At 34.9% G+C, this 12,805-nt stretch overlaps 1 protein-coding gene across 1 annotated transcript in view; it reads left to right on the forward strand.

Annotated features, from left to right (window-relative positions):
- The window catches only part of LOC148942669 (serine/threonine-protein kinase PLK1-like), a 140,410-nt gene that overhangs the window by 29,421 nt on the left and 98,184 nt on the right, over positions 1–12,805 (forward strand). The window contains exon 2 of the mRNA XM_089102641.1: positions 8,098–8,205. Within this exon, the coding sequence (XP_088958767.1) occupies positions 8,098–8,205 (108 nt within the window). The remainder of the gene's footprint in view (positions 1–8,097; positions 8,206–12,805) is intronic.

Here is a 12,805-nt window from a genome sequence, read left to right on the forward strand (position 1 = left end):
GATTTTTCGTTACTTGTCTAGAATCCAGAAACCACGGGAGAATGACTGCATCGAGAAAGACCGAGGCGCTACATGAAAAACAGGTTTCCGCTGCTTGTGAGGTGTTGCTCACTCCGTGACAAAGAGTTAAACCCTAGTGTTTTGGTGTTAAAGGGGCAAAAAAAGATACCTATGTTAGGTTAGGTTACGTATTTAATATGTGCTATGTTTTACCCCACCCCCTAGCCCTATCTAATGTGCAAATATATAGCCCAAATTTTTTCATATAATATTATATTTTCATCCTATTTTGTTTTATTTCATTAGCAGTAACGAAACTACAGCGTGGTTTCTGGATTCTAGACAAGTACCAATTTTTCTTTATAATGTCGAAAAATGATTGAATTCCAAATTTTTTTTTACTAAAAAAGGGAGAACCCTTATCACTTGTATCTCATGAGAAGCTATCCATGCAAACATTTTTTATAGAAGAGTGATTTGACTTGTAGCCTTGTGAAGGACTTAGATCTAACTGAATTTCCTATATCTGGGCTGGAATATTGCTAGGGAATACATCTACAGCCAATAGGAAATTCAGTTAGTTTGATGTTCGACATTGAATTATAAGGAAAGCAAAATAGAAAAACAAATTGAGAGAGCAGATAAGACCACATTTTCAAAAAAAAAAACAAAAAAAACATGACTTCTAGTAGATGCGAACTCTTCATACTTCTGAGCTTTTCGTATCGTTCATGGTACCGTTCATCGAAAGTGATCAGCATAAAAGCAATTTAAATATTTAGGGGAAAACAACCCCAATAAAATCTGTTTCATAAAACAAGATAATTTTTGTTCATTTTAAAGTTTTGACGTCACTCTTTACTTTCAATTGATAAGTTACATTGTACTTGCTTAATCAAACAAAAGAGCCTAGTATCTTTCCTTATCTGAACACTGAAGGTTTTCCAGGACTTATCTTTTATTTTGTTGTTTATCATTCTGAGTTTTTTTCTAGATTACATTTTTCTGGATTTCACTAAGTTTGTATCTTTATTCCCCTGAAAAACAGAGTTTACTCGTGAAAAATCTTGCGAATAATGTTTGTCCTTTTCAGTGGCTTAGAATTTCACCCAGAAGAACCAATAAAGGGGAATTTTAATTTTCCTTCTTTTTGCTGGCTTATAACTTCACACAAGAACCAAGGGTGTCATTTCGGGGGGGGGGGGAGCAGTTGCCCCCCTAATAATTTGGAAAAATATCTATTGTATAGCTCGTGCCCTTTGCCTATCCGAATATGGACCCCTCTTGCTCCCCCCCCCCCCGAACAAAAATGCTGGAGCTATTCCCCTGACAAGAACTAATCATGCTCTTAAAAGGCGGGGCTATTGCCTTCCCTTTCTGACGCACGTTTAAGGAATAAAGTGATTGGCTAACCGAACTACATCACAGACATGAATCCATGAAATTAAAGCACACTTTCTAGTTTCTGTTTGGGTATACCATTCTTTCAGTATTTTATTTTTTTTTTAAATCTAGGGTATATTTCCACTAGTAAGTTTCTTACTTTAGTTATTTTGTTCTTTTCTTCTATTAGGCAACCTCTTTGTGGATTAGTACCCAGTGCGCATCTTTAAAACTATATTTACTGTTTAGGAAGTAATTAGCTTAGAATTGTATTCTATTCTCGTTGCATTTTTTCTATAAGAACTGTTAATTATGTATAAACAGTCATACCATCTTCCCATATTATGATTCAGTGTCGCTAACACTTAATCATAGTAGGCACCTTATTTCACTATATTAAGGAGATTGCTAGACTGGAGTAATTTATTTATTCTCAGAATAACCATGATTACATTTTATGTTTATATCTCTTTTTTCATTGAAGCATTACATGTTAATGATCCTTTAGATTAATGGTTTCAGGCGGAAAGTTTTATGGCCAAATTTGAAAGAAAGTGAACATGATAACAAGAATTGGTTTTCTCGGCCGGTTCAACTGCCAAAAGTGGTACTGGTGCATTATGCGGGCCCACCGCTATAGACTGTATCAAGGAAACCAGTTACGATACCCGTCAAATGGGCTATTTGCAAGAGACCGCTATAGATAAATGATTGCAAAGCCTAGGTTTCTCAATGAGTTACAATATTTAAACGATTGTTTTTTAGGGTTTAGGGGGAGTACCTAGGTTAGGTTCGATTACGTATTTAATATATGCTATGCTTTATCCCCCCCCCCTAATGTGCAAATATATAGCCCAAATTTGTTTGTAAACTATTATATATTCATCCTATTTTTATTATATTTAATTAGCAATAACCAAACTTGACTTCTTCGCGGTACCCGCATAATGCACCAGTACCCCAAAAGTTTAGTCAATGTTGTTATCCAAAATATCTACACGTAGTAATTGGTAGCACTAAGAGCGTTCACAGGAGAAGGGGCCTCGGAGCCAGGGGCCCCCAGGATCCCAAGTTTTTCAAAATCTATGGACACATCTTATTGGAATTATCAAATCACTTTTTCTATTATTGGCCCTCCCCTTAAAAAAGTTCCTGGGTACATGTCTGCCTTGAGAAATTTTCCAGAGATAAGAAAAAAGGTACTTGTGTATTATACCAAACACACTCAAGAAGAGAAGTTAGGTTGATCATAATGAAATATACCAAAACATGATGAAAACAATAGTTTAGTTTATATAATAATATAATTTAGGTTATATATTTGCACATTAGGTGGATGGGGTGGGGTAAAGTAACCTAACCTTACCCCCCCCCCTAATGTGCAAATATATAGCCCAAACTATACAAATCCAATGCATTCTGTCACCCGTCATTTGTCTTTGTGTCTATGAAACCGGTTCTCTCAGATCTTACATTCAGCAAACTTCTCGACTATGTTGGGTATAATACATAAATACCGAAAAAAAGTACGGTTAGAAGAAATGAATTCTAACCGTTTCAGAAGCTCCGATATGTGGAATATTTTGTCCCCTCGGGTCAAAAGCATAAACAGTCTTGGGTTATTTTCAAAAGACTACCTATAGATTGTTTTCATGCGTGTCTATGGTTCAAGTTTTCTGTTTTTTCTTCTGTTATTAAGACTACATTCGTGGAACTTGGTTTTTAATCTTTTACGAATATCTTGTGTCGCTGTTGCACGAGGAAGTGTTTTGTCTCAGTTTATTCCTTTTCTTGTTCCTTTGGTAGTTATCCAAACATGCAATAGGCCTAATCCATCTAGATAGACTAGCATAAAATTGCTCTATGTAGTTATTTTTCATTTTTTTTTTCCTTTGTGAAAATGTTTGTAACCCTTATTCTTAAATAAAATAAAAATATTCAAATCGTAATTGCATACTGTTTTAATGATTGCTATGAAACATTGTCGCTAACTAAAAGGGGAATGGGGGGGGTGGTTCAGAGGCATCCAAAACACTCCTTGTATCCCCGAGCCCTAAAAAACAAATCTTGTAACTATTCTGCTGGTCCATTCAGTATTATCTTTTAGTATAGAGGAAAGAATGGAGGAAAAGACACCTATACATTAGTTTTGGGTAGCTTATAAAAGGGATAAAATTGCCGTCGCTAGATGGCGTCTAAGATCTTTTTTTCAGCCCTAGTGCTATGTTCCCCTCTTATTATTTTCCATGCAATCTGGATTTAAGAGTTTTCTGTTGAGAGATTACATATCCAGCTTTGGTTGCACACGCCTCCATAATGTGTGTCTAATTGTCAATGACTCAAATTTTCCGTTTTTTCTTTTCACTATTGTGTCACTGTTGCGCGAGGAAGTGTTGCCTTGTTTGATTCCTATTCTTCCACTTTTTTTTCTTTACAACACTCGCCATTTTCCACTCTTATTAGCATCCATGCACTTTGGTTTTAAGAGCTTTCTTATGAGAGCAGAGTTGCCATCCCTAGTAATTTGTCACTATTTCTAGTGATATTTTATATTGCCTAAACAAAAAAATCACTAAATCAGCACATAAATCACTGGACTATTGAAGAAAATCACTATATCTGGTACTTACCTATTATACCAAACACGCTCGGGAAGTGAAGACAGGTTAATCATGATGAAATATCCCAAAAAATGATGAAAATATAACACTTTAGAAACACAGTTATGGAAGCTACGACAAAGAATTATGGGAAGCAGGGCGCCCAGAACGCATAATATTAAATACCGAACCTAACATAACAAAAATAGCAACTATCTCTATATATTAAATGTTTAATTAAAATTTACTTACGTCGTTGTTTTTCCGCCGAACCTAAGCTAATTGTCTCTGAATACATTCAGATAAAACAGGTTTTCTCACATCTAAGAGACCAAGCTTCTGTAGTGTGTTTGGTGTTATACGTAATTACCCTAAATCTACCAAACAATCTCTAAAATCTAGTTATTTTTTCCTCAATGAGTGGCAACCTTGTATGAGAAACTGCAGATGCATCTTTGGTAAAAAAACTTCTCGTCCCTTAGGCGCCGTTTTCAACTCCAGTTACCATGTTATGAATTATCCTGCATTCTTTCAACAGCTATCGGATAACTTTTTCCTGTCGGCCCAAAGTGAATTTGAGAACGGGAAATCAGTGGTTGAAATTCAAGCAACAGATGCTATTCATTTTATTGCAAACACATTTTTCGATTCTTTTTCCTAGATGAGTCTCTTTCATACAAGTATTGAAACATTGATCTCAAATCATTATCGGAGATGAAGGGGGAGGAATGACTCGAATGAAGGGTGGCACTAGAAAGATCAATAAATCCCAAACAGTGTCCTCTATTGTTAGCTGTTTTATTATTGATATCAAGTAGAACTCCATGCCAACTTTGATTTGAGATTAACGTCAGGAAATACATCCTAATAGTTTGGGAGAATAATCGACCAGAGAGCGTAATACTGGTCCAATTCCAAAAGGCGTATCTCAGTTTTCTCTATTACGTTTTCAATAATAGAAATGTCTGGGAACCAATCTACATTATTCCTAATTGAAAATGCTCTGTGTCCCCCCTTCTTCCTTTTCACAGAATAACAAATTTAATATTATTACCATATTAAGCAATTCTTAAATTTGACCAAAAAACTAAGCTGATTTAATTTTGGGGCATTCTATCCCTTCCTGTAAAAACCTAACTCCGGCTCTGATTATACGACAGGTCACCATCCTTAAAGTGACAGTTAAAATTACAAAGTCAAAAGAAAAAATAGCTTAAATGTGTACGGTAGATGGCTCTCATAAAAACGGTCATTAACAAAACAATGTGTTTCTTGTTTTATGGAATATTCTGAGTATGCTTTGGCCAAAATAATATAAATTGGTTAATAGGGTTGAAAAAGAACCATTAAGAAATAAAAGCGGGTAGGGGGTGGTTTGCTTGAAAAAAACTAAAGGGTGCGATTTTAGTTCGTAGCATCCCTAAAATTTAGGAGTTGTCATCAATTAAGTATCGTTCTTATTACTAATTTTCATGGTTGTTGTATATCAAACAATTAATGATCCTTAAATTATTGCTAATTTTAAAGCACCTTTTATTTTTGTCGAAATTTAATGCATCTATTCCAAACTCCGTCAACCTGATTTGATAAATTAATAAGAAGGGTGCTAGACGGTATTTTCTGGAAGCATGTTACTAACCTGCTAAGCAACATAATTACAATGCATGAATAAAGCCGAAATTTCTTCTTGATAAACTCGGGCTCCGCAATCCGTGAATAACCCATAATCCTAGACTACCCATGTTAATCATTAGGGTCTACGTTGGGTGCTTTCTATTAAAAGTGTACCTGTATTTCTTAGTTACTGATCCTTTTTGTTAAGTTCGACATTGAAAGATACCGACATCAAAGGCTAACGTATACCCTACTAGGCTCCCAAACTTATTCGATTAATGGCTCCCTGCCTAGTCTAGGCTTTCCGGTTGCTCCAGAATTGAATTTCATACAAGAAAATATTGCAAAAAAAACAACAATCATTTGAAACATAACCTATAGCTTGTATATTCTTTACTATCCATGTCAACCTTGGGAGACGTGTTTTAGACTTTCGAAGCCACTATACCACAGACAGTGCCACCATTTTTTGTACCATGGGTTTTTGTGACTGCTAAGTAATGTTTTTCCAAATCTTTCCCTGAAAGAGAAAAGATATATTTTTACATCGTTTGATGTAATATTTTTACATCCTACTTTCATTTCTGTTTGTTTTGGGTGTTTCAATGATAGTAATTTATGGTAGTTCTACCCTTTGACAATTATTTGACTTTTATTTTGATCACTTTTGGTTTAATAAAGCTCTTCACTCTTCTTTGAAAAACTTATTTTGTGGAAAAAGATTTTTAGATTATTTTATGTTCATTTACGATTGACATTGTCATTTTCATGGAAAAAGAAAATGATTATACTTTTGATTTTTTTTTGTATTAGAATCCATAGTTTCAATTAGTCTTTCTACGTTTGAGAAGATTTTTTTCACCCTTTTACTCTTTTGAAAATCTTGAAACGTTTAGCAATTTTTAATTTAATTTTATATATATTTAAATATATTTTTACATCGAATGACGTTTGATGCAACGTGACCTTCGACGTTGACGGAATACACGAAATAACGTGACCAAGAACGTATCCAGGATTTTTTTTCGGGAGGGGGGGTACAAAACAACTTTAAGAAAACGCATTAAAATTTTGTTTATTTTTATTTTTTGTAACGTTTTTACGATTAGGACAAACATTTGGGGGGGGGGGGGTCAAACTCCCTACCCCCATGGATACAGCATTGGTTGTGGTTAAATATTTTATAAGCGCTTAAAGTGATTTAACAACGATTGCTACATGAAATTTGATAGTCATTGAGCTTAAGAGCCGATCAATCTGATAAACCTTATGTTTTGTTTTTACTACTCTCTGAACAGATCTAAAGATAAAAAAACCGAAAGAGGAAACTAGACTATTCATTAGTGGGTTGTAAAAAAATTGCATTTTTTTTTGCGAGTTGAAAAACTGGCTAGCACAACAGCTCTATTTGGTATCATGACTTGGGTTTGCACATTATGTGATTGCTTTAGAATCTTCCATTTTAATTAGTAAATTAGAAGAGAAAGAATTAAAGTGCTCAATTAAAGTGTTGCAGTGCAACATTGCTGCTTCGGTAGTTTCTTGTTTTTCTTCTCGTCATCAGTAGTCTGTACCTCGGAATGTAGCCAGAGACCACAATTACATTTTTTTTTATGGGAATCTGAAACAAAGAAGAGAAGCTCATCTGAAGTTGGCTAAATTTCCGCCGATTGAAAAAGGCCATTTCTTTTAGAACAGATTGAAATTATAACTAAATGACAAAGTGAAAACGAATTGGTCTTCATTCGACAACTCTTAAATTTATAAGAACATCCCAACAGTGAGGTGTAGGCTACAAGGTACGTCTGAACATTACCCCTGATATCTCGTAAACTCGATCCGAGTGTAGCCTATGATCGATCTTCAAAAAGAAAAAGATAAATTTCATGTGACTACAATTTTTCACTTAAATACTAATTTTAATCCTTATTCTTAAACTCTAGAATGAAACGCAAATTGGTTTCTGGGCGTATTCTCTAAAGGGGCACCGAACTGATTTTTAAAAAACTAGACTGTTTTTTTCTTTACTTATATTGTGGTAGTGATGGCGGGGGAGGGGAGGGGGTAAGACTGATATTGTAAAAATAAGTTGCCCTTTTTGCAGTTAATTTTTTGGCGGCGCCAAATTCGATGATTTATCGTAAGTCTTCGTAACTGTGGCTCTACTTTCTGTTAAAGTAAATGACCTTTTAGGATCGCATCTGCTGGAAGACAGTGAGGTCAATCATGGGAAATAGGAGGGTGGGCAGAAATATTTTTAAAAAGTCTAGGGGTAAGCAATTTTTTTTTTTTTTTAAATTTTGTTCGATGAAAGCACTAAAAAACACATCAATGAAAATACCTTAGGAAAAGTGACCAGCAAACAAGCTAAAAAAGGACAGATTAGTTTTCTAAAATAATCTAATCTTTGTTTCCTTTTCTTCTTCAATGTGTAGATTTAAAGACCTGTTATACTTCCCTTGGTTTGATTTTAGTACTGAATTTTATTTTGTTTTTCCAGGGTGGTTTTGCTCGCGTGCATGAATTAACGGATCTCAGCACAGGACATGTATATGCCGGGAAAATTATCCCTAAATCACGAATCACGAAGGAACACCATAGGGAGAAGGTATTTTGTTGATAATATTTTCTGTGGATGATACTAGGTTTGATAATAGTAATTACTTTTTAGCGTGTTTAGCAAATATTTTGGTCAATTTTATAGAAATCAATTCATTCTAAGACTGCGTCATGTATCTGTTGATTTTAGACTGTGGTAATTTGGAACTTAACGCTTGAAAACAAACAGATAATTGAAGGGGATAGAGAAACTACTGACGAATCCAAGGCTCCAATTAAGATAAAAATGAGGGGGGGGGGGTGAAATATGTTGGAGCGATATTCATCGGCTGTCCTCGGTTTAATTAAACCGAAGAAACAAAATGTTACCTTTTTTATTACAAGCTTAAATTATTTGTCAATTTGTATTAGAAGAACAAGTATTGTATATTGAAGACATAAAAATAAAGCTTATAATTTATAATCGAAAATACAAACAGCCTATAGGCTAGGTAATGTAGAATTAAGGCAATGCAAAATAATCGGTACGTTTTGTCTTTAACAATATTCATCATCGTAAAGGAAAAAAAAAACAACCAAAAACAAACATCTGTTCTTGCTTTTTTTTTTATTCTTCCCCCCCCCCACCCAAAAAATTATTGTGTGCTGACATGGCTGCAGTCAATACATTGAACCAGTTTGAGGCTATTCTTGTCATTCTGTCTTCACGATTTCTTAAGAAATCAAAAATACTTTACATAAATAACGATCAGCTGTCCAATATTGTTGTTTTTTGTTAAGTTTAAGCATTGCATTTTGGAAAGTACAATTTATTTTGATGATTTTTGTGTATTATTCTTCAGTTATCCTTTGGTGAAGCTCCAATCTAATTTCACAAACTGTCAGTCGTTCACATCCTTTAAAGGCGAAATTGCTGTTCGAAAAAGCAGTGAATAAACGGTCTAGCAAGCAAGCACAAAAGATTTGCTGAATACCAAAAGTAAATAGCTAACGGCCTTTCCCGTAGCTTAAAGGAGCGGCGTTATTTGTAAAGAAATGTTTCACTTGATTTAGATCTATGCAGAATAAATGAAAAAGCGTTTTCTCATGGTCCATGAATAAATTGTTGCAATTTGTGGTTTTAATTACCAGTACACCCGATAACAATAACTAATCCAAGAAAAAAGGAACGGTGCCCAGCAAGGTCCTCTCTTGACACTGGAAGATAAAAAAAACTAGTGTTAATTTAATTTTTTTGTCAAAATTGCTTGAGATAGTACAGTTCTGTCAGCTTCTAGACAACCTTTCTGTAAACTTCTATTTTGATCTACTTCTCTTCAAAAAAAAAAACTAAAAAAAAAAAAAAAAAAAAAAAAATGGGCGTGATGGGATGCCAAGTCTTGAAGTCTAGTTTGAAAATATCTGATTCTTCGAGAAATTAAAGGTACATGCTTTTATTACTTTAATTAGAATGCAATCGCGTGACACCTCAGTAGATGTTCGTTGACTACGATTGAATCGGTAATCCTGGCTCTATTTTGCAGTGATAAATCGGTATGTATACTATACATATGCAAAACTATTCTAATTGTAATTTTGAGACATTTTATAAGCAGAAAAAGAAAAGAAAAACGTAGAAAATTATTCAGTTATCATTTTAGTGAACAAACATACCGACATGCCGGCCATAGAACGACATGTGATGTTCAACTCATAGGTTTGACCAGAATTTTATTTGGCCAGAATGCAGGATAGGCTGCTGTACAATGACGAATTATGTTTTCATTATTTTTTTCAGAGGATATGAATTGAGCCCCTAAAACCATCTGCGGGCTATGCTACTCTCTTAACATTTGATAGTATTTACGGCCTTAAAAGAGGCGTGTCATATTGCGATTTCCTTATTTGCACTTTTCGTTGAAGCGCGTTTTTTAAATTTTTGAAAATTAAAAAAAAATTATTTTTTAAAATTGGTTTTATTTTTATTTTGAAAAAATTTTTGATTGCTATGGGATGTGATTTGTTCTTTACTAGTAGTGGTTGATTATACCCTTCAGAAAACTTTTCCCAGGAACCTACTCTGGATTTTTTAAGGATGGGGATGGGTTGAAAATAAAAACGAAAACATGAGGACCGTTTGAAAAATTGTTACTTCTTGGCTTTCTTTTGGGGATGGACACCGCTACGAGATCCCCTCTCCCCGCTCCGGTGGTAATAAATACGAAAGAAAGAAGGAGATACTTCAGATTACCATGCTAAGATGTCTTTCTTTGAATTTTGAGGGTATTGACAAATATCTGGCTATGAGTTTTTTAACTATGGTGATTCCAGTGGTTAACTCTTTGATTTGGTGCCATTCTCGAGGGGTTTTGGGCTTCTTTTTTAAATACTTATGACATCTATTTTTCTGACTTTACATTATTATCGAGTTATATTTAGGCAATAGACATGTTTTCTAAACAGATATCGATTGAGAGATATTAAGCACTAGATAGTTTCCTTGAAATTCATCTTACCACTTTATGATACTATAGGACGTGGTTTACTCTCTACTATGGTGTAGCTACCACTTAAACTATGAGTTAGTGCAATCCAAGACGTTTCCCGGATTTCATTACCGGAGCTACCTCTCCGTATATAGTCGATAATATTCTATTAGAATTTTGGTGTAGGTTTCCAATTATTTTAAGATTCGCTAATTCTCAATGCATTCGGACTTTTGATATGCTTCTTCGTGAAAATCTTTCCTTCGTGCACTATATTTTCCAATTAAGATGAAAATTTTGAGGTGTCTTAGAATTCTTAGAAAATTTAAAGATGTTTTCCCAGGATCGATTCTGAAAATTCTGTTCAATTGTTTAATTCAACCTTACATCTGTTACAGTCCTAATATGGATTTCAACCTTTTCTTCCTTCCTTTTCTTCCGGAAAATTCCCTCCCGCTTTAAATCTTCCCTTAGGGAAAATTCCCCCACCGAAAGACTTCCGACGGACGGAAAACTTAAAAAAACGCATCAAAAGTTTGCTTATATACATTTTTGTCACGTTTTTAGGGTGGGGCAAAAATTTTCTTGTGCGAGAGGAGCCACTCTCTAAGATATATGATAAATATCGATTTATCTAAGATGTATTGATTTTGTCACCTCATAATCTCACGTGGGTCTTTAACTTTCATTCAACTACATGACGATGTTTCCGTGACCCCCAGAGCAAGTCCATCTCTTGCCTCTGATCAATCTTCACATAATCTTCGTAGCATAGGCAACGTTTCTGTCTCGTTAATGCCTTTAGTCAGAGGGGCTTGAATCGCTTTTCTGTCTGTGATACCTGAAATAATTTGCCCGAATCAGCTAAAGAGTGTCATTCGTTGTGTACCTCCAAAAAATTGTAGCGAGTTTTACTTTTTAGTGATTCTTCTTCTTTTCCTCTTTTATCGATCTTTTTATTATTACCATTATTTTGTTTGCCCCCCCCCTGGGGTGGATGTTTCTGGTCCATGTTTAAAAATATTTTGATAACGCTTACCTCAACTGGCTTGGTTCGCGGCGGGTAATGAGTGACGACAGTTCGCCATTCTTTTTTTCAGTGTATGTTTTTCATTTTATTGTGTTTTTCTTTTCTCTCTCACTGCACTTCTGGTCGCAAAGCCTTGCCGTGAATGCATTGGTGATTTTGTTTATTTTGTTGAGTAACTCAACTCTGAGCTGGACTGAATGATATTATTTTATTACCAACACTTTGCAGCAGAATGGCATTTACGCCATTTCAGCGATTCTTTGAGGCGGTTGCACACTGAATTTTTCAAATCAGAACATTTTTTTTTAGTTTATTCGGCGCATTTTCACTTTCATGGTGGCGCAACTTTGAACCAGACATCTGGTAACGCTGCTTTGCAGTGCTAAACCGCGTATGGTAGACAATTTAGCAGACACTCTTTCTTCTTGTATGTATTGCCGTGTTAAGGCATTAGTGTAAATAATAATTTGACAAAATAGGATTCGTACATAAAAAAAACTGTCAATGTAATTACATTTCATTTCTGGTTTATGCTATATTTGGGTGCTTATCGTGCAAATAACTTCTAATATAAGTTTCTCGTGGCAACATCCAATAAATTTTGTAGTTTTTGTAACATGATCAGTTTAAGGCTTCACCTTGGGGCTTTATCTTCACAATACGTGATTACTAAGCGGATATTTATGCCAAAAATCGTTTTTGTCTTACAATTATCCAATCTACACCAATAATTTTTTTTTATTAATTTCAAAAGCACACGACCGTATCTTACTCAAAATGACAGATTTGAAACAAGTTTAATTTTCTCAAAGTAGTCCAAATACCCCCCCCCTCCCACCCCGCGAAAAAATATTAATTTTTTGCTTAGGCTTCAAAGTAATCTACCGGAAAAACTTCGACTTATCCCAGCCCCGTGATTCCCATCGTGGGGCGGAGGCCCCACAGGTGGGGCATAGCAATATTTGGGTGGGCCATATGCAGGACGTGTACCCTTCTGCTGACTATTCTTTAGAGAGCAAAAAAAGATACATGATAGTATTGCATTGAAGTTATACGATAAAAGGTGTTTATATATTTTTCATCAGTATAAAATATGCCTACAGGACGGTCCCCCAAATAAGATACCACGTTAATGGCCTTTTAAGCTTCCTTCT

Source organism: Artemia sp. Qi Xiang Cuo, chromosome 16 (assembly GCF_049724085.1).
Source record: "Artemia sp. Qi Xiang Cuo chromosome 16, ASM4972408v1, whole genome shotgun sequence".
Lineage (NCBI taxonomy): Eukaryota > Metazoa > Arthropoda > Branchiopoda > Anostraca > Artemiidae > Artemia > Artemia sp. Qi Xiang Cuo.